This window comes from Cyphomyrmex costatus, unplaced genomic scaffold, assembly GCF_001594065.2.
Source record: "Cyphomyrmex costatus isolate MS0001 unplaced genomic scaffold, Ccosl1.0 scaffold219, whole genome shotgun sequence".
Taxonomy (NCBI): Eukaryota; Metazoa; Arthropoda; class Insecta; order Hymenoptera; family Formicidae; genus Cyphomyrmex; species Cyphomyrmex costatus.
In genome coordinates, this window is record NW_017276246.1 from 1,201,633 (window position 1) to 1,224,772 (window position 23,140).

At 37.4% G+C, this 23,140-nt stretch overlaps 1 protein-coding gene across 1 annotated transcript in view; it reads left to right on the top strand.

Moving 5' to 3' along the window:
• LOC108773752 (GAS2-like protein pickled eggs) overlaps positions 1–22,156 on the top strand; it is a 51,413-nt gene extending 29,257 nt beyond the window's left edge. Inside the window, exons 3-7 of the mRNA XM_018539675.1 lie at positions 12,416–12,617; positions 12,723–12,807; positions 13,564–13,981; positions 14,435–14,804; positions 21,115–22,156. Of these exons, the coding sequence (XP_018395177.1) occupies positions 12,416–12,617; positions 12,723–12,807; positions 13,564–13,981; positions 14,435–14,804; positions 21,115–22,064 (2,025 nt within the window). The 3' untranslated portion in view covers positions 22,065–22,156. The remainder of the gene's footprint in view (positions 1–12,415; positions 12,618–12,722; positions 12,808–13,563; positions 13,982–14,434; positions 14,805–21,114) is intronic.
• Positions 22,157–23,140: the final 984 nt, after the last annotated feature.

Consider the following 23,140-nt stretch of genomic DNA (forward strand, 5'->3'; position numbering starts at 1 on the left):
CATTAGAAATAAGTCTGTCAGCTTTCACGTTTTATTTATGTATTCGCATACCACTGTATTTCTCTCAGTCGCCAAACTTCAATTCCGCGTATTCCAACTGTCTATTGCTCAGAGTCCACGCAATTAAGTCTTTTGCATTACGCTCCAGTGATCGCATTCACAAAGAGTTCCGGCATATCTCGCGGAACCGTATTCTATGTCTATATTATTCCAATGTCTGTCTACAGTATGTCTCTATACATGTCTATTAAATCCGGTCTAACTGAAAATTCTTTTATAAACTTGAGATGAATCTTCATCATTTATTAAAATGTTATGATATGTATAGAGTTATAATTAGCTTACATAATATATACATGTCTTAGGTTAAATTTCTTGTAGATGAAATTTTATCTGTAATTACAAAAAATCTCTTATTTCTCTCTCTCTCTCTCTATCTAGTAGAAAAACTTATGTGTATACATAGGAGCTATAATTGCAATAAGTAAGTCTGGCATCGAATTTTTCATCATTCGAAGGACTATTTGGTAGATTCAGGACACCGCGTACATTCGATCCGTGGCAACTTTCTTCGCGAGCGCGTAACATTGTAAAATCGATGGCAGTTCGAGCGCAGTAACGTCGCTGACAAGCGCATTAAAAGGCCGCGGGACACTTCTCGTTTGTTCAGCGCAACCTTTCGTATACCGCGGCAATACTTCCGCGTGTCGACGTATCTATTAACATAACAACGCTAGGAAAATTAATCCCGCCGCCGCCGCCGCCGCCGCCGCCGCGCCGCCGGAGCCCGCAAGGAACTTTTCTCCACCATCCACTTCTTCTCCATCACCGTCTTCGAGGTCCACATTCGCGTGACCCCGGCGCGCGTGCCTCCTCCACCGCGTGCAACATCGTTCTCTTAAATGCGGCTACATACTGACGGCGCATGCCGTGCAATCCACGGCGCGATCCACGGTATACAATCTGCGCGAGCCGAACCGGCGCGCGGCGATCTCCTGATCTTACGAGCGAATTACTCTATTCCCGCGCAGGAGCAACTTCTGCAGGAGAGAGCGCGTGTCTGGGATGCAGATTCTATCAGACACAGTCACGTCTCTTTCCAATACGCGAAATATACTTGAATTAATCACAGTGAAAATTACACGTATTACCTTGAAATATTCTTTTCATGTATATATGTATGTATGTGCCATTTGTGGATTACTCTTTATTAATTTCTTCCTGCAAACTTTCAATTGTCATTCGTAAGTTCATCGATGAATCAACAATGTTGCGGTATTCAGAGATAAACAGAGAACGCGATAAAAAATTAGAATTGATTTATTTTATAGTTAGATTTATGTGAGAATTTTGTAAATTAATTCTAGCTGCGTTCCGTTTAAATTGCCTTCTTTATTTATGATAAAATAGCCTTTTAATTTATGAAAGGATACAGTAATATTACTAAACAAGATTATTTAATCTACACTAGTTATAAGTCATTTTGAGACGATCAAGACAGATTAATCTTCGTACCTTAACATTTAGTTAATATTAATACGCAGTAATAAACGAAGATTATTAATATCACGTGCCAATAAAGTATATCTGATGTAAAATCAGGGATCATTCTGCTTGTCTTAAGAAATATATACGATCCTACCTCGGCAGCCGGCAATTATGCAAGTCTATAAATTAATTGCACTAAAAGAAGACACCCTCTGGTAATTAGCGATTTATTTTCCGCATCAAGGAAACGTGTTCGTCGCATTAACCTTTTCCGAGTCAAACCCGTTCTTCTAGCTTTCCGCTCGACGGTCTATCCGCGTATTCCGTTTTACCGTGTATATCATATACATCGCGCAATATTGCCTTGGAAAATATCACAATTACTTACCAAAAGAAATGTCCTCTCTTCGCGCCAGACGCGAAGAAAGGACACTTCTTTCGATGAAGAATGTTTCGTAAAAAAATGTTATACGTAATCAATTGAAAGATTTCTGTTGTGAATTCTGTCACGGATTCTCTTTTTGTGCCCCCCTTCATTGAGCTACGTCGAGATTGATGACACAGGAATCTTCGATGACATAAGAAATAATATATGTCAATGGGGGAGGGGCGGGGTTTCTATCAATGTAATAAAATCGTAAGAAACTTTTACGATGCGATTGTCGGCGTTTGTCAAGCGTATATCGCGAACACATCAATCGGTTTTACGTTTTGTTCGATTGCCGGGCGTTACACGCGGAGCGTATCAGTGTCACAAGAAATGGCCGCAAGTATGTAGGACGGTTGATCGATCACCGTGAACAGATTTAATGGTCGTCAATTAAGGAAAGGATTTACCGCGGTCGGCTCTTTCGGTTGGCGTGTTTCATCACAGGAAGTGCACCTGCCGTACGACTTTTTAATTCGTCGCCCCCAAGCTCCAGTAAGTCTCTTCGATGCGTCACGCGGATTCGCCGTTGGAATTAGAAAGTCATCGATATGTAGGTAAAAAGAAAATATGCAGAAAAAGAGACGCTTTTTCGGATTCGTCATTCTTTGTCTTTCATCGGATTCCTTGAGCCTCCTCATATCACATGTGATTAATAAGGAACTTAAATGTCCCTTAAAAATTGTATAAAGAAAAAACAGTAGATAAATGTAAAAGAAAGACAAGTGGAGGGAGGAAGATGAATATATTGAAACGTAATTACGCGATATGTTACCGTTCACATCGATTTTTAATACGTACAACGGTAGCGCTTACAAGATACGACATGTAATGGTACACGGGAGTAATTAAACGGCCGTACCCGCCGCTGTTCATTAAGCCACGATAACGTAAGTTACGATACTATAAATTAATGAACGTAAGTAACGCGCGCGAGATCGCTTATGTCGTAGACACGCGAGCGATTCGAATTAACTCGTTAGATATGCGCCACAGGAATAACCTACGATATCCGGGAGCTTGTGGCAGATTATTTATGGATCGCTAACGAAATTCTTATATTATAATAATAGAATTCACATTTATGAATCGAATTCAATTAAACAGGTGTGCGCGAGGGAGCTCGTTGCCCTGCGGGTATATGAATAAATATACATAGGCAATATATGAATTATTATAATTATTGCATGACGATGAGACTTGCATGGTCTATATTAAGATATGTATTTACGTATTATTTATATAGGCTGTTTAATTTTCGATGAGAAACAGCGCTTAACTTCTTCGTTCACACTGATTTAGCAAACATTTAATAGCAATTTAATAGCAAGTAGTTTTTCATACGTCTTAATATCAATAATGTTATTTTTAGTTATAGGATTTAATTTTAATAATATTACTTCGATATATATATTTCAGCGTGGACTGCATAATATATTGATTGTGTAACAACGCGACACTTAATATCGAAACGTATATGATCTTTGTATTTCGTTTAAATGCAATTAAACGATATACACAATATCGCTGCCGACGTAGTCATAATTATTACTATGATATCCTTTCATAAACCCAGATTAATAAAATTTCGTGACGTTATTGCAAACGTTTTAAGTCCGAGCGCACTACGTGCAATTCATTAGTGCGCGCGCTACACGAGAGCAAAGATCTCTATCTGCATCCGATTTGTGCACGCGAGAAAGTTGCTTTACGAGAATCGCGTGTATTTCATCGCTCGGAGCGTGCATCGCAAAGTCATTTCGCGCGTAGAGCGCGATATGGATATCCGTAAAAATTCTCGCAGCCGACCAACGAATCTCGATACGCGTGGGCGATACAACTCATGCCTGATCTCTCTTCCTCTCTCTCTCTCTCTCTCTCTCTCTCTCTCCCTATTTCTCTCCTTTTCCCTTTCCCCTTACTTATCGTTCTCTATAAACGAATACACCATAATAATCCGTATTCCGTATCGCTAGGTTGGGTTGTGTTACGTAAGCCGTGACGGCCTTGCATTATAGCATCATAACCATTCATCCTGTCCGTTCACCTGCAATGCGCCACACAATTTGTCCCGAGCGAGTAATATGTATAGATATGTATATGCACAAGAATATGCACGGGTATACCTCGATCATCGCGTGTTTTTTCTCTACGTAAACATTGGAGAGCGAGCTGAGAAAATTGTCACTTCTTCCGATATGTCCTGTCGCACCAACGGGCTCGTAAGCGATCGCAAGTAACGAGCTTTGCGAGCTAACAGTAAGTTGAAAGTAGAAAAATAATCTTTCATTTAGTAAAAATATCCATCAATATATTTGTTTCTTCCTAAATTAGACTTTTCAAGTATTTTTAATTACCAAGATTTTTGAAAATTAATAATGTCGAAGAACTTGGGAAAATGTTTCTAAATTTGATAAATAATTAGCAGGGACTCTGCATATTTTGAAGATATTTTGTTTATTCAAATACATTGATTCGCCAATGGCGAAACATTGCCGGTCATAGCTATGACGAAGTTGCGTGGATCATTTGAGTAATGCAAAGGAAATGCTATGATCCGTAAAATCAATCTATTGATTTCCAATCATCGGTTCGCTTGATATCCACAGTTCAAGTGAGTTGCTCCGTATTGCAATTTCTGAGAATATTTCTACTTGAATAAGTATTCATTGAACTGGAAAAATATAAGATTTTATGGTTTACTTATATCCTGATTATTATAAAATTTCTAGCTTTACAAGATTAATCGAAAAGAATTGTTAAATATTAAGTAAAGGATATAATTTCATTGAAATTTAATGAAGAGAATTATGTAAATAAAGACATCTTAAGACTCAAAAGGACTTTAACTACCTTTGCGTGTGTAAAATAAGTAACAGAGGAATAGTCAAAGGAAATGGAAAGCTGCATATTTAAAGAATTGACATGTCACTTTTGTGCAAAACGGGAACGAAATCGCGCGGTTTAATTCGAGTTATAGCGTATTCGCAAACCGGAAACGCATAGCCTACAAACTCAGTAGCTCGTAGACAATTGGTCTGTCGCAAAACGGTCGAGGACGGCGAAAGAGGTCGGCGAAGATGGTGATTGTGTCCTAGATCCAATCCCGACTTGTGATTATCGACACAATCGGAAAATTGGTCTAATAATTTGAAGTCACGATGCAATTAAGTATACATGTAATCAGTCGATATAATTTTCTCCGCGATCGATTTTTGATGTTTATTACGAGACGCTAATACCGCCATTAGTCTCGCTGCCCATAACATATTTGATAGCTAAAAGGACAACAAGCCAGATCCGCTTAATAAACGTTATAAATTTTGCCTGTCGCCGCACTAACGTGTATTAACGGCCATTAGAAAATCGACGAACCGGTTATCGTCAATGATACTTTCGTTATTCCGTAATAAAGGAAGGATCGCACGTTATGCAAATATATCCTCGCGCGTTGCAGTACGCCCGTTTCAATAACGTCTAATGATAATTTATTTGTTAAGATGGATGGATCTTGTATAAGACTTATCGAGATAGAGGTAAATTCTTTGTCATAAAGTTTCTACTCGAAACACGTGTGGTTATATCGACTTGTATTCTTTTGTAATTATTTCAAAGTAATACACCTTACGCTTTTCTCTTTCTCCGTTAATTTTATAGGTTATAACTCTATGGCTTATTGAGTAATATCGGAAGGCGTAAAATTTAAGATATTAGAGAATTATCGGATTACGACTTTTAAGTTGTAAATCATATATAATAAACAATGCCAATAAGAGCCATTTTAGATTGTATTTAAAAGTTGTAGTCCGACAATTCTCTCTAGCGTTTCTAATTTTATGCTTTCAGGTATTATTTAATAAGTCATCGAATTATAATCCGTAAAATTAATAGAAAAAGAGAAAAGCATATAACGTATTATTTAGAAATGTGTACCATTTAAAATATCGTAGCTAAATATTGTACATTAAAATATTGTATATTATTTCTGAGTTTTTAAACATTCTCATTCATCATATACCATGTTGTAGGCAAAGTTTATAAGCTATTTCTTATTGATAATTTTGATAGATCAGCGATTCGTTCCTTCGTATAGAAGATGAGTATTTCTCCCTCTGCTGTTTTGATCCGCAATTAATGCAATGCGTTAATGATACACGAATGACGTTCAGTTAATATCTCGTATAATTGATTCTTAAAATAGCGTTCGGAACGGGTTCTCCTCGATGCACGGCCGATGTAGAACGATATCGCAATCGGCGGAGTAAATAAATCTGCGCGCCGAGCCCTGCAGTGTGTGCCATTAGGGTCGAGTCACCGATTGGTTGCGTCGAGGCGTTCGTTGGAAAGCCGACGAAATCTTGCCCTGTTAATGTGACTCTTAATTGCAAATCATTCCGTATGTTTGCCACTCGCGCACTGGCTGGTGGTCGTCGCGAATTGTTCAACTATTCTACGCACGAGGTAGCTAACAACGTAATTCGATCCGATTTATATCCTTTCGTGCTCCTCGGCTTCGAATCGCTTGCGTTGTTGAAAAATGTTAGACATGACTGTCTTATTGTCTAATTGTCTCACGTTTGCGCCTCTAATTCTTTTCATAGAAAATTCAATTAAACTATATCAACCTCTTGTTTGAATATTTCTAAAACAATGCGTATTATATAATGTACAAGTGTAATTTTTGGGATGCTATTTATTTATATAAGTGAGAATAATCACAATTTTTTTTTAGATTTTAAAAAACTCTAAAAGGTTTGACTTTTTCTATGATGTTTCCATGAAAAATATCTGGCAACACTCACGACTCTTGGCACAAACGATGTTAATATTCGCAGCTTATTAATTATCGAACGGTACGTTATGCGATGCGACTGGATTCGTTAACTAGCTTCGCGACCTGATTAAATATTTGAAAGGAGAGACAACGTGACGTAAGTGGAAGCTCACAATCGACGTCGGCTGGAACGCCTTCGGAATTCGCAATGGGACGCTCGTTCACGATGATTTACTGAGCCGTCGTTGTTTCCTTCCACGAAGACCTCATCCGCGTACATCGAAAATTTTCAATTCTGTCTCTTACATAATGCGTCAATTTGTCAATCAGACTTGCGAGATGGAGTACTTGACGGAGACACGCATGGAGTTTTTTTAATGCATAACAATTTAAGGCCACGAAATTGGAGGGACGAAATCGATCGACTTTTTATGATAATTAGGAGGTAGATGAGGTAATAAACTTGTTACCATAATATGACAACATAATATAGTTTCGTATTGAAATTTCTGGGAACATATTTATGTCATAAATGATAATTTAAATCGAGAATATTTTTCATTTGAAGTGTCTGTCAATATTATTATCAATCTGCAATAAAATTATATGATAAAAGCATGTTATTAATATGACATTGGTATTTTAACGCTAAATATACATATCTTATCCATGTTTAAATCTCTGTCCTACATGATACAACAGTTTCTCCGTAAAACTTGCAATTATACAGCATGTGAAACGTATGTCACAACTATTATACGGATATCATGTCTTCTCGCCGCGAACATATTTGCGTTTGCGGCACGACGTAACGTTCTGCGCAATGGATTTATTTTAACACCTCGAGATACGAGTGAAAAAAAGTTCACGCTGTCTTACATCATCGAGAAAAATCTGCTCGCGACAGTCACGGTTACCCGCGTACGTTAATTTATCGAGCGGTCCATATAAATCGTCTGCTGGAAAAGTGTCACTGGCACTCGCAGCAAGAAAATGCGGCGTTCTGGCCACGTGTTCGTTTCCCAGCGGTCCGTGACCAAGAATTTCGTCGCACGACGCCGTTGTGTTGTCATATTACACATTGCAAATGTGAGCGGACCGATGCGGTATCGATAAATAATTTTTTATCGCCGCGAGTGTCAAAAGCATACCGTTGAATACAGACAATCGGGTGACACAGGATGCCTCGAAGCTCTTCCTAAGAAATCTTTAAGAGCGATTAATACTTAGATGGGATGGCTTCTCAGTACCCGATTCTGTAACTCTTAACGTTAGAGTCGATATCGCTGTGTAGATTTATTATATAGTTAAAAAAAAATTAAGCAATGACATAACGATACCGAACTATCTTATAAGAGTTATATATGCGCGGGTACACAGATATAGTTTTCTTTAAATGTTTTTTAAACATTTTGGGAAATAAAAAGTATTGTTTATAGAGTGAGATGTCTAGAAGTTTTTAAATTTATTATTTTTATATATTTTTATTTTATACAAGAGTTAACTAATATAGATTTAACTATAACGTAATATTTTAGTAAAAAATATAACTATAAAATTAAAATAGAACGAGTATACAGGACTCTTAGTATTAAAAAATTGTCAATGAAATAAAAAGGCAATTAAGAGTCAAAATTATAAGTGTGATCTAATAAACCATTTAATATTATATTATAAATTAAAATATGACAAATTAAAAGTCAAAACTATTACGTTTCGGCTGCATATTCGAGCCATCCTCAGATGTACATACAAATATTAATTCACGCAGTAAAATTTTCGTGCGTATTTATAGCGTGAATTTTTAGTTTATTTTAATTTATAATATAATATTAAATGGTTTATTAGATCACACTTATAATTTTGACTCTTAATTGCCTTTTTATTTCATTGACAATTTTTTTATAAAATTAAAAATTTTTTTGTGTGTTCCGAGCAACTCAGCCTGTATATTAATTTATTAATTTCGATATATACAAGCTATCGACTTATATCTATCTACTTAATTGAAAAATGGGAGAAAGGAGGAGATGACTTGACGCATGAGGTTTAAGCACATGTCTTTGACAAGTCAAAATTGTGTTTGTTATTCTACGGCGTAATTCGCCAGCATTCTCGATAATGCTTTTCTTCGAATATAAATGATCTCGCTCATCAGAATTCTTGAAAGGGATTAAAGTGCGTATAAACTGGATGGACATGGTTTCCCAACTGTCCGAACAAATTGTCTGACATGTAAATGTTAAATTTCAAACAGTCGTAACTGATTGTAAATACGGACATGTACATGATACTTGGATCTGGGTCGATCTTGGGAACCAGTAAAACACGTTCTTGGAGTTAGATTGGATCTCCCATAGACATCCTGTATATTTAAGGTGATCCGACTCGGCGATAAGGAGGAATGATCGATAGCGTGGCCGATTTAATGTCCGTTACAGAGAAAATTCCAATCTTTAAACTATCGAAAAGCGGTTCAAAATAAAGCCGACTGAAGGAATTACTGATAAAGACGATAAATAAACGCGATTACTGAAGTATGGATGCCGAAGTGGATCGGAGAAGATTTATCAGAAATCTAATAAAATTACTAAAAATTGAAAAATTATTTGCAGAAACTATAAATCGTTTCCTCTCAAGACGAGCTATAAAATAATTTGTAAGTGCTAGAAAAAAATATAAAAATAAGAAGCACGCGCAGTAAGTTAAAGACAGCAGAAAAATACTTCTCAGCTTTCACGGAGAAGAGTATAGCTATCTCTAGAAAATCTAAGAGGTAGCACTTCTCGCTGCTCGCTTCTCCGCGATAAACGTAACTAATTGCTGAGCGCGTTTAAACAATTCCTCATCGAGGCACGCAAAAATAACAATGAGATGGAACACCTTCCCGTGCCACTGCTGTCAGGTCAAGAAACAAACGGAACACTCTCGGCGTCGTAAATCGCAGCCTCGATGACTCGATAAGCGCATATGCGCGCGCATAAAGGCGCCGATAAACTGTCGGATCTCACCGATCGGCGATCATCGATACTCCCGGCTAATGATCACTTCCGGCGGGGAATATCGGCGCACGTTCATTGATAAATGATTACGTCAGTGACGTCGCACGGGGTACAGTGGGTGGTCACCTCGTGAACGCCCAAGGACACGCGTGTTCGCGTGTTGTATCGACGCGAGAGATTTGCGACCGCGATATCACTGGGCCGACCGCGATCAATATGAAGCGAAAGCCGTTGCACACACGGGCGCGTCTTTCTGCGACACCACATCGGCGGATCGATCGATCTGCCAGCTTATCAGCCGATTCGATCAATAATGCGCGCGGGAGGAGAGAAAGGGAGCCACGGGTATCGCGATCGGTCCATCGATCGCGGGCGTGTACCTACACAGTGGGACAATAAATCGTCAGTGACGCCGATGGGGACGGCACTTCGACGGTGTTGAGGAATTGAATCGGTCAGTGGTAGAAGCATCGTGTGTGTACGCTACTAGATGCTTTTTCAATTTATGTTATAGCCAGTATCGTTATACATGTAAAAATAATTCGTACTAATATAGAGAATTCCATGTATACCCCAATATCGTTTAAGAATGTATTATATGTATTTTTTAACCAAATATGAAAAAATTATATTGTTCTATATTTTATTGAAAAGTAATATAAAAAGTAAGGCAACAATTTACTGGATAAAAAAATTATTTCAATAAGAAGTAGACATATTTTTAATAAATAATCCAGATAAAACGAGAAAGTTTTTCATTTAAACTATAACATTTATTTTTATATGAAAAATACATTTTCAATTCCAATCGTGTTTTACAGAGAACTCATACATTTAATACATTCTTAAAATTAAAATCAATTTTAGGAATGCGTTTAATTAATATATAATACATATAAAAAAAGTTGGATAATTATATCGATTTATTCTTGTAACATTTATTCTTCATTATACATTGTCGAATTATCTAAAAGTTCAAAATTCTTTTCTATAATATACTTTTGTTTTACTTTTCATCATATGACGATTTATATCCGATTAATTTTCTTCATTTTTTTATTTGACACCAATTAAAGATCTCTTAAATAAAAAAGTCATAAAATTTCTCAATTAAGTGTTAAAACATGAATTTCTTATTTCTTAATTAAGCATTGAAAGACGAAACGCACGCATGATTTTTCGATGGAAATTAAGTATTAATGCTGTGTGCAATGTTTGTAATAATCGTAAATATACCGAGACGTACATGAGCATGAATTGTTGCGTAATTTTGTTTTTATAGGAACAATTTTATTTTATTCGACAATAAAGAGACGTGAATTGCGCATTCGTCTATCTTCTCCTTCCAGTTGAACTTGTCAGCTCGAATTCAGCGTTTCGAAAGTTTTCGAGATAGGGAAAAAAGTCGCGTGCGTCTTTTTCTCATATTTCTGACTGGTGAAACGAGTTCGTTTCCATAATAAGGGACGTTCTTTCAATGTTAAAGAGAATTGGGTATTTTAATGCGCGTAATTATCTCTGCTTTCTAATTCGAGCGTCTGCATGACATCTGTGAAAACGATCCCTTTCGCCGTATCATTTGTCAAGTGAATAACCTGCCCTTCCTGGGATTTAACTTTATGAGACTTTCGAATGTCGAGTGTCAAGTGTACGAATGAAAAAATTCAATTGCGATGGGTAGAATCTGTGAAATTGATCCTTTCTTAATATACCATAAAACTACAAATTGATAAAACTTCTAAAGGTCAGTTTATATCCAGCAAATTTTTCATAGAAATCATCTATTTAACTGGAAGAAGAAACTGATAAGAGGGAGTTACAACTTTAGAGATTTGTGTTACGTAGATAAAACACACAGCGATCGTTACGTTTGCAACGTGCGAATCGGCAAACAAAATCGCGACGCGCGACCTTTCCTTCATTATGCCGCGAGCGGGAGCGACTTTCTCGTGAGGAAAAGCAAGGTTTCCCGGCCTGGTAATTGATCTTACACGAGCGACTCTGCGTTTTTGTTCAACGTGACTCAGCGAGCGGCCGTCGCTGAAAGCGACTCGAAAGACGAACTCGAGCGGTTTTACCTGCTCTCTGCGGCCTTGTTAAAGAAACGACGAACGTCCACTGGAACCCATCTTGGCATGGCTTCCAAGAATTTTGTTTCGTTCCTACTAATTACCGAAGGAGCTCTATATTCTCTCTCCTCTCGGTTCGGCGATATTTCTGCTCGCAAAACATTGTATTGGATAAACTAGATTGAGTTTTGGTGTGAATACTTCAAACAATAAAGAAACAGTCCATCAATATAGTTTTATCGCTTATATACGTTTTAGGATTCAAAAATCTCCGAACCAAAATTTCGATTTAAAATATACATACTTATTGAAATATACAGACAAAGAATACAATGACTGAAAGTACCGGTTTATATTTGGTATTAAAATCTTATATTTGAATGTTGTCGAATATAAAAATGTTAAACATACGTATTACAAGAAGAATGTTATATTATATGTTGAAATTAAAAAGTAATGAAGATAGAAAGTATACACGCTTTGCGAATCCTTTAATTATTAGAAAAAAAAAGTAAGAATTTAATTCAACGTTTTAATGTTATAAATATACCAAAAAAATTAGAGAAGAAGAATTAATAAAATTAATATCTTCTCTCTCTTTTATAATGTACCTATACTTATAAAATATTTTATAAAACCTATTTCTTGCTTTCAGGTTCGCGACATCGTAGAGGAATGCACATGTCCGACACAGTTCCCGATGATCCATGTGGCTGAGGGCAAGTATCGAATCGGCGACACCAAGGTCACGATCTACGTCCGGGTTTTGCGCAGTCACGTGATGGTACGTGTTGGAGGAGGATGGGATACCCTCAGCCACTATTTGGAGAAACACGATCCATGCCGATGCAGAAACTGTGAGTATTCGCGTCTGTTTTATCGGATCCTTTTTGCTAAAAGGAGCTCTAAACGAGCTGCGTCCTAACGAATTTAATGACAAATTTTTTAAAATCATTTTCTAGCCCACCGCTCGATGATCTCGGCGAAACTCATTCAAAAAGCTGGTGGATCCTTTGATCTCGGCAACGCGCAGGTGCATTATGAACGGTGAGTGCTTTTTTATCACATTTCGGTTTTAATTACGCACTCATTTAGTGCCGCATCATTATATTATACGACGTTCGAAATTTATTTTTGATCTCTTATACTGTCTTACGTTATTTTGCATGAATTCTTTTTGAATGTTAAATGATTAAATAACAAAATTTTTATCACTTTGAAATTTACGCTTTATTTAATATATTCGATATTCAATGCTAATCATATACGATTATGATCATCGCCCATCGATACGCCTATCTCTACGTTTTGAGTGTAAATACCATCCAGTTTGTAAATCCGATGTTGTATTAGCTACGCTCTCTGAGCTATGGACATTTTATCGCAAGTCACTCTATATAGGATAGTAAAATACATGGATGCATAAACATTATAGTTGTGCATACACCGTATAGCTTACAGTACCGTCGTAAAGCGTACAGCGAGTGCATTAGATTTACATGAAAGAGAAATAGCCTTTTGTGAAAACAGACATGTGTTGTACCATACTGAGTGTTATATCTCCTTCATACTTTTACAGGAAATAGGCGCGAAGTAACTTTACTAACATTAACGATTTTTCCTATAAATCTTCCTGATCTTATCTTAAGTTCGCGATACTTATGGGCGATACTGTACACGTCGTGACATTTCGTCGCCATCGCGGAAACTGAAAATTTCTCGGTGCACAACCCGGTCAGCACGTCCTGGTAACGACCAACATCAATTTACACCGTAACACCCGGTTGTTGTTTCCGCCACCAGATCATCACCTCCAAGAACCCGACGAAGTTCCGCGTCGAGCGTCGGCTCGGTGCAGAATCTACAATCGGCGCAGCTGCACGCACCACCCAGAAGCATTTCCGGCAATCGCTCGCGATCGCCCACACCTCATCGACCGACAGCTGGCAACAAACAACAGCATCAGCAGCAATCGTACGACGAGCAGAAGAAGCGCTCGAGAAGTCCGACGCCGCATAGAAAATTGCTGGCGAGTCCGAATCATCAGACCGACTTGGTAAAGCAGAGATCAAGATCGCCGACGCCCAGAGCAAATCTGAGATCGAGAAGCCCAACGCCACGGAAGAACACAGATTCGTCCAGAAGAAATGCTAACGAGGAAGCACGCTCGCCAACGTATTACGGAAAACCACAGGAAAATGGTCGAGTAAGTTTATTTTTTGTTCTACGAAAGAGAGAGAGAAAATATTTTTAGAAGATGCCCTAATACAGCTTCTAGAACAAAGAATATATCATATATTTTTATGTTCTTTGAAAAGCTGAATTTTTTCAAGACACAGCAGAATTACTTTCGATTATATTAACTTAACTTGTTGAAACTACGCGATAACGTCTCTCCTTCCGCATTACACTAAAAGAAAAGTGTTTATTATTTATGACTGTAATTATATAGTGAAATAATTTTGGGTGGGAACTCTAATTTTATGGGTAATAGTAACTATATTTACAGCTCTACCAAAAAATATATAATTTATACTGAAAAAAAATAACTGTAAATTATAGTTAAATTATGGTAACTGCAACCATTTCTCTCTCTCCCTCTCTCTCTCAGTATAATTTTGCAAGCAAAATACATTGGAGAAAAGGTACTATGGAGTTTTTTTGCGCTGTTTAGGAGAGCGGTCTCAAGGTGCCGGGCGAGTTCGCGAAACGATACGTCGTGGAGGGTGGCGTGGCACGTCGAGCCGTTGAGAGGGACGACACACCGAAGTACGAACCGTCCATCTACAACTACAAGTGCAGCGAGGACTCGAGCGGCAGCCGCAGCCCAACGCCGAGCAAGGAGGAACAGCCGGCCCTTGAGACTTTCGGCAAAGACACTACGGCAAACACCCAGAAGTCACCGCACGGTGACGGAGAGCACTCGGACAATTGCAGCGAGGTGTCCGACGAGGGTTACCGTAGTCTCGGTGCCGTCCAGTCATCCACCGCCAACGGAAATTCCGCCAGCACGCAGGGCTCGCCCACGGTTGCCGATTGTCAAAGTAAGTGGACGTTACATACATATATATCGCGTTCCGCACGGGATTTAATCAGAAAAATACGCTGCTCCGTATTTCGCAACAGCGAAAGTAAAACATTCGTTCCTTTTATGGTATATCCCAAGACACAACGCCATCTTATCCCAATGATAAAATTGATCGTTCCTGTTCGAGGAGATTGATAAGGTCTCGCGACGTTCGTTTTCGCTCGTTCGAGTGAATACGGTGATCAGGCTCGAGTGTCCGGGGTTTGGACGTGCACTCGCCATCATTCGCGAGCGAGTCATCGAAATTAATAAGAGTGTAGAGAGGGACAAGGAGAAGGTGAGAAGGAAGAGAGGTGTAGGCACGCCGCGCGATCCATGAACAAACACGCATTGTGCGACCAGCGATGTCGCGTGTCAGGGTGAGGGACGCAAAAAAAAAAAAAAAAAAAACTCGACCGATGTGAATTGAGAGATTAAATTCGATTAGACGGCGCGGAGAGGCGAGAAGGTGCTTTGTACACGAAAATAGAGAGAACAAGATCGCGCGTTTGCGAGCGAAATTTAATACTTCGCCGCGCGCACGGGACGTTTATCTCCGCCTGTCGATCTCCGCGGGTATATCGACAACGACAAATTAATTCGCCGGTAGAGGCGGCGTTTTACGCGACGATAGATGGAGGCGATAAATTCTCTTTGTCAAGAAGAAAGAAACAGATAATACGTACAGAGAAAGTCGCTTTGTGAAAAAAAAAAAGCGAACGATTTCAATATATGATACATATTGAAAATAAAATCTGGAAAATTGATCGATCTTTTAACGTGTTTTAACCTGACTCTGTCAGGTTGTTTCTAAATAGAGCATGCCGTACGAGGAGAACGGTTTTGCTGAAGTATCTAAAAATTGAGACAGATAAAGATCTGAAAATAATTTTATGGGTATCATAATAATTAGATACTCAAACTGATTGCTAGAATGCTAAAACTTTCTGTAGCATTACTCATTATACGCTTGATTTTTTTGTTTTTGTTCAACAAAATTGTTCCAATTTTATATTTTCAAATCTGTATCCATCCAAATTTTGAGATATTCCAGCAAAATTGTTCTGTTCACATACAGTCGCGGCCAAAAGATTTATACGCGAATTCCTTGTTTTTTTTTTTTGAATAATTTACTAATATTTCTCACAACCTTTTACTAAAGCCATTTTTATAAAGATATAACCGCGCGCGTCTGTTTAAGGAAATTCTTTAGAGATTTCGTCACAGATAATCGCTCGATTTAAATATAATCTCATGGTTTATTAGATGGTACATTTTCTCACGATCTAAAACAATTCGTTAATGCCATTTGAGCTAAGGAATAATTCAATAACGAGTAGAAATTAAGAATAAAGATCTGTGAGTTTGCAAAAGCTATATTACGATCCCGCGCGATGAAAGTCTAGTTTGCATCTCTAGCCGATCGAACTGTCGCATAAATCCCACGCGATTTACATACAATGTGCACAAATTATTGAGAATTTATACGAATCTACGCACACGTATATTTTACTATTTGAACGTCTCGCATTAATTAAGTGCCGTTGACGTGGGATCGGGCGGGCCTTTATCGATTCATCGAGACTGTCCTGTCAGTTGCGAACATGACGAAGACCTCGCATACGAGATTCGATAGTAGCCCCACGATCGTGTCTCGCGTGTGTTTAAACCACATCCCGCGCGAATTACCTCTCTACAAATCTTTCGCGGATGCCTGACCCGACATTTGGACCACCCTGCGAACGATTAATATTCAAAGTATACACGGACACGCAGAGCACGGTTATAAAACCGTGCTGGGCCGGGCTGACATTTAGCCGGTGCTACGACCGCCGATTATGCGAGGGGATCGCTCGAAGCGTGGGCGATCTCCCAACAACCTGTCCTCGGAACAATCGCCGCCGGTCGATCCTCTCGATAACACTCTCGTCGTACGCTGCTACGCTCTCGCCTTGAACACGCGCGAGCGTTCGTGTACTTACTCTGGGCACTCGACTCGGTTGACGCATTTGCCGCAAGTGGAAAAAGTTCCCGGCGGCCAGCCGCGGCCAGCAACGCGACCCGCTTCGATCGTTCCGCGATGCTTTTCCTCGTAGCAAGTTGAACGGACTGGGACGATTCTAACTTAACCCAGTGACCTATTCACAGAGAGTGATGCGAAAAGACAACTTTTTTTTTTTTAAGGGAAAACTCATTGATTTCGAAACGCGCGCGCGTGTGACGGCGCATAATGGGATGTTTGTGTTTTTGAACAACTTGGAATTATGTGTTTGTTTTACTCAATTAAACTGCGTCTCTAAATTTCTTTAAAATTTGTATAACGTATGTTGTATATAGTGGTTAAGATTTATTATTGTAATTATCTCTTGTTTTATTAAAAAATAAAAATTTCTGATTTTATTTTTGAACTCGACCATATCCTTCTTTATCAATTATCGTGTTTATAAAGATCGATATTTAAGCACTCATATATCAACAGAAAAATTTATCTAAATAAGGCGCAGGCGACATTTAAAATATCTAGAATTGTACAACGATATATCTGTATACGTTTTTCTTTTATCTATAAATGATTTTTTTGTAGAATATAATAATTTCTTATAAATTTAAAACTGACTCACGGTTTTATATCGTTCTAGCCAATTTTCGATTGACACGAGAGATGAACTTTCGCGTTACACATTTCACGAGGAATGATAGGACAATCCGTGGGTGTTCTAGGCAACAAATGTCTTATTAAAATTCTAAAAATTAAGAGAGATATATACGTATCATAAATATAATAAGCTTTAGCTTTCACTCCATTTCTTTCTCTCCCTCTTTCTCTGTTTCATCTACATCAAATATGTATAAGGATCTACTTATTTCTATTTTGCTTATTAATTTTAGATTAGATTGTATCTTAATTTCACTTATCCTGAAACGTGTTTATCACACTATCACTCAAGAACACACTACTCTTATTGGGAGTATATATGTAGAGTCTGTGAGTATATGATGTATAAATGTATGTAAATAACCGCAGTGTACCAAGTTCGGGTTCTAAGCCTAAACGGCTGTATACAAATCAGTCATTCCTGTGAGATTTTATTGAGATTTACGCGAAGCCGCCAGAGGCAATCTCCGATGACTTGCGTTCATTTACATCAACATCTCTAATTTATGCGAAGGCGTTAAAGCATATGGGTACCTTTTGAAAATGTGGCATCGAGGCACTTGATTCTTTTTAACAGCAATATGCACGCAATGTGCTCTCTGATGCGCGTCAGCACGTTTTCGCGATATCGAGCGTTTCGCTTCAGTTTCGAAGGAGATCTGCGTTCACTCGGGCGAGAGAACTTCTCCTTGGCATCGAGAGTAAAAACAAAATCGTGCGATTAAGACAGGTAGGCGAGACAACCGTGAAAGTATATTAAGACCGTAGTCATGAAAGTTTTTTCGGATACTTAAAGGATTAAATTTTGATTGTTAAATTACATTAATTGTTTTCTTGAAAAATTTGCAATAATTAACTTATATAGTTGTGTATGTTTTAAGCATATACTGTATAGATATAAAACTTTCAATATTGTATTACTATTCAATGATAAATCTAGTTTTACTAAACACCATCGCAAAATTAAAAAGATAAAAAAATTGGAAGTTATAAGAAACTATCTTATAAGTTGATTTTAGAGAATGCTCGTTCGTCGTGTCTTACATGAAGTATTATTGAGAATGAGATCTGGTGGTAACGATGAGTAATTTTTTAAGGCAACGAAAATAATTTCACGATTTCACTCAATTCCAACATTCCTAAGTGTATTATCGTCATCTGACAGTTCAGTGTAACATCGTTACGGTAGTTCCTAAATGAGATGAAAATACAAGACGATTAATTTCTCACATTACGTTTTGTTTTGCCAGTAAAACATTACTTATTTTTATGTTTAGTATTATATTTTAGAATTTAGACGTAAAATCGATGCCTTCTGACTATTGTGTTAGTAGAATTTTTTTGTAGATGAAAGATAAGTTTATATTTTAAAAGAAATCTTTCTTGTGAAAATAAAATTGTAGATCTAATAATATAAATAAAAGATTCAGTAGCTACATTAAAGAAATCTATAATTTTCTTGTTATAAACTACAAATCGCGTAAATTATGCATTTATCTTTTTTATTATTATAAATGTCTAATACGATATCAAATAGATATCGTGATATGGAACCTAATATTAACTGCATTTAGCAGAAAACATCAACACTGGTTTCTTCAACAAATTCAGTTCGTAATTCATTTGCGTAATTTTAATAACAAGTTCCAAGGACTCGTTAGATCGATGAATGTTAAATCCGGTTTGACCAGCAGCGTGTTACTAGGACGAGATCTCGAAATAGATTTTCGATTCTCGGATTTTAATTACAAGTTATATTCGCATTCGCGTGGATATACGTATATCGGCTGTAGCTCAACAATCTTCAACCGGATATGTTAATATTTATGTGAACGTTTTTGCGTTAGCATCGGTTTGCTGACCGGATTAAAAAATGCAAAGTGTTATCGAGAATCTGATTGATTCTTTTGAAAAACTATAACGAGGATTAAATTTAACGTGATCGGCGAACCGTATTTTGAGGAGTTTCTTCAGAATCAGCGAAGAGAGAGATAGAGAGAGAGAGAGGGAGAGAGAGAAGGTCCTATGATTATTCCATTCGTACATTTGTTCTGACAGATGCCATTCGCACATGACATCGATACATGAAATTAAAAAATCTAATTTCTCCTCTTCCGCGAAGAATGGACTTTCTCTATAGTTTAAACGTGGGTGAGTACAAAATGTGCGAAAATGAAATGTAGGACGAAATGCAGCATTCGTGACATCATCTCATAAGAGAAACACGAAAGTCTGTTTTCATTATATAAATATATTAAATAAATATATTTTAATTAATAAATTCAATTTCTTATGCGAAGAATATGCACTTCTTATAATTCTAAATTGTAAAAATTTTGTGATAATTTTGTGAAAAAGTTATATAATGTAGTTTTCTTTATCGTTATTTCTTCAGTAATAAAAATATACAATATTAAATTTTAATATTAAATAAAAATATAAAAAATAGGTACATTTCATTTGATGATAATAACCTTATACATATAATATCCATACAATATTCACGAGTCTAATATTAATAATAATAAACACGTAAATATATGATCAATAAATATTATGTAACGTAACATAAATTATATGAAATCAGTGAAACATAACTGTAACATCTATATATTATAAAATTTTACATAACAAGTTACATAAAAATTATGAAAAATTCAAGCTCATGTTATATAAAGCAGAAGTAGAAAATTTATGATAACCATTCTTAGAAGTTTTAATGAGCGATTTTATTTTGCCTTGGATTTTAATACTTGTTTTCATCGCAGGTGCATGAATTCTTGCCGATGCAAATCGAGAGGACCGACACTCTCATTTGTGTCAGGGCCTGCGTTCCTTTACCTTGCTTACATTAAATGTGTTAAAAAGAGAGATCGATTGATCGTTAATATTTTTTGGCTTCTAAGTTACACGTGTTTGTAAAAATTGACACTCTTCGCGATAATAAAAAGTATTCTTCAATTCAGTGCCAATAACAATTATCAATTGTTATATACATGCTTATCGAAAATGTCGTTATAACGACGCTAATAAGTTGCTACACGGAAACGACGAGACTGAAATGCTAATTACAAAATTATATAACATCTGTTTATATAATTTCCGGTTTCTAGTTTTTAATTTAAATGACAGGAGCAGAGATTTTTTCCAAAGATGTTGAACTTCGCCGAGCTTATTAATTATAGTAGATGTTAGAAGTACAATTAGTAATAAATTCACGAGTAGTATAATTGTAATGTTATAAAGATAATAATACTATGAAAATTGCAGCATGCGTATGTGACATGTAAGAATAATAAAAATATTAACGTTAATTTGTGAGAAAATATAATTAAAAATCGATTCTGTTTTACGTCTATTTTATATGAATATTTGCTGAAATTGTTAGTTACACAATTATGCATAATGTAAATTAAATTATATATTTTTCTATTTTCTTAATACGAAAAGATGGTTATCCAACATTTGATTTGTATTTTCCTCATTTCGATATTACTTTTTGATTTATTCTAAACTTATTTGAGTTCCTAGTAATTAATATTGAAATAGCAAAACTGTTAGATAATCGTGAATCGCGAAGTAAGTTCCGGATTTCCAATGTAAACATGTGTCTCCTCTTTTCCTGTTTCAGAGCAACCTCCGAAAGCGGAACCTGAGGAAAAATCTGGTGTGGAAACTGACAGCATCGAGACAGGGTTACGTAAGGTAGTCCGAAAAGATAGGCTGATGAGCCCCTTACGAGTTTCGTCTCCGTCCAGGAGCGTGGCATCCTCGTCGACAGGCGACAGAACTCCTCGTGCCGGTTCCATTGCGCGAGAGAATAGTAATTTATCTAAAGCATCATCCGGTAGCAAGACGCCTAAAGACAGTAATTCCAGTCCGGAAGGTAGCCCACTGAACCGAGGAGGTTCGATTCGCAACAAGGTCAACGGAAGCTACGGAACGCTACGAAAGTCAACGCCGACCGGAAGTCTGAGTAAGGTGTTGTCGCCGATAACTACACCCAAGTCCTCCAAAGCTCCAATCGGTAGTAGTGCCACGTGGAATGGCCGACAGACTAGGCGGCGAGCCAGCATTCAAACGGACACCTTCTTAGATCCGAGATCTACACCGGCCACGTGTGCCACGACGCCGAATTTCTCACGAAAGAGTCCAGGTAGGCAGAGCCTGCAATCTCGGCCAAGTCCGAATTTAGGTATCCAGTATGACAGAAACGGCAGGAGGATCAGGTCTTCCACTATGGGCACTGCTTCCCTCCAATCATCGCCCACTAAAGCAACGAATCCATTGCTCGACCAAATCCTACAGAAACTGGGCGACTTGAAGGACGAGCGACAAATGGTGCAGAAATTGCAAGGTCTCTTGAGAGACTACCAGACTAGTACGACCGATAATGCGGTAGATATGGACTTTGCCAAAGTGTGGGTGGATAGTAACGGGGCGATGACAGTGCCGCAGGATATTCAGGTATCGGTCACTCCCAGGAAGGATCCGAAACCCCAAGAAGGATGCTCGAGGATACCAGTACCTCGTGCCCTCTCTTACAAGAGACCGATGTCCGTGGCGTCGGACAGCGTTTGAGGGTGGTTCTTCTTTTTCTTTAGCCACGAGAATCGAGATATACCAGGTAGCCTTCGCGTGTTAGGCTAAGTTAGACTGATCGAGTAGGTGCTGATGTCAATGAGGACAACCAGGCGCGCGCGTAAGTAATTGCACTTTTCGCCGTGCTTAAATCTTAATTCGATTTGATAGATCAGGTCGGACGTCTTGATCACAATAAGGATAGGAATATGTTTCATAGTTGAATGAAAAGGTATTTGAGGAATTCAAAGAAGATCTATAGCTCATAGATTATAGTAAAAGCGATGAGTATAATCGAGAATGTATGATAATGAAGTTGAATGAGACTGAATTTGATTGCATGCCGATCATTTTTTAGAATAAATTATTTACTTTTACAGCATATTATAAGATGTCTTTGGTCAGTAATTAAGGTAGAATACTAAAACAAATTAAACTGTTTTATTAATTACAATTAACACTTTATTGATTAACATTTTTAATTGTTTTTTAGTTTTTAATATTGGAAGAATGTTTTTAAAATGCACTAAAAAATTATTTTCTCTCTTTAATTACCTTTATAACAAGTAAAACCTTGTAAAATTTTGATTCAAGGGTTTGATATTTAAATTGACTAAAATCAGGCGTTTTGAGATTACAAAAACCTAAAATTTAAACTTCCACAAGTTTTGATGATATTTGAGATTTAAATGTTAAAAAATCATAATAATATTAAGTACATTAATGACGTTTAAATTTGTATTTTACGCTCGAGTTATCGCCATCAAATACTTCGATGCTTAGAGCGTTGCTTTCTATTTTTGCTCTTTGCCTACACCTTCAACGACTATCATCATAGATCGAAGACGTCCGACTGGAGAGTAACTTAACGGGCCTTAACGGTACGGGGTCAATCAGTTAGTAGTTCTTAGTAGTCACGTATCAGGGTGGTGCTCAGATGGTGCTGAAGAATAAAGCGACGTTTACGATAGACAATGAAATGAAAAAGAGAAAGAGACAGAGTGTCGACGAATATTAAATTCGTTCCGTACTTTTCAGTTGATTAATGCGGAATCAAAAGTAAGCAATTAGCTCTA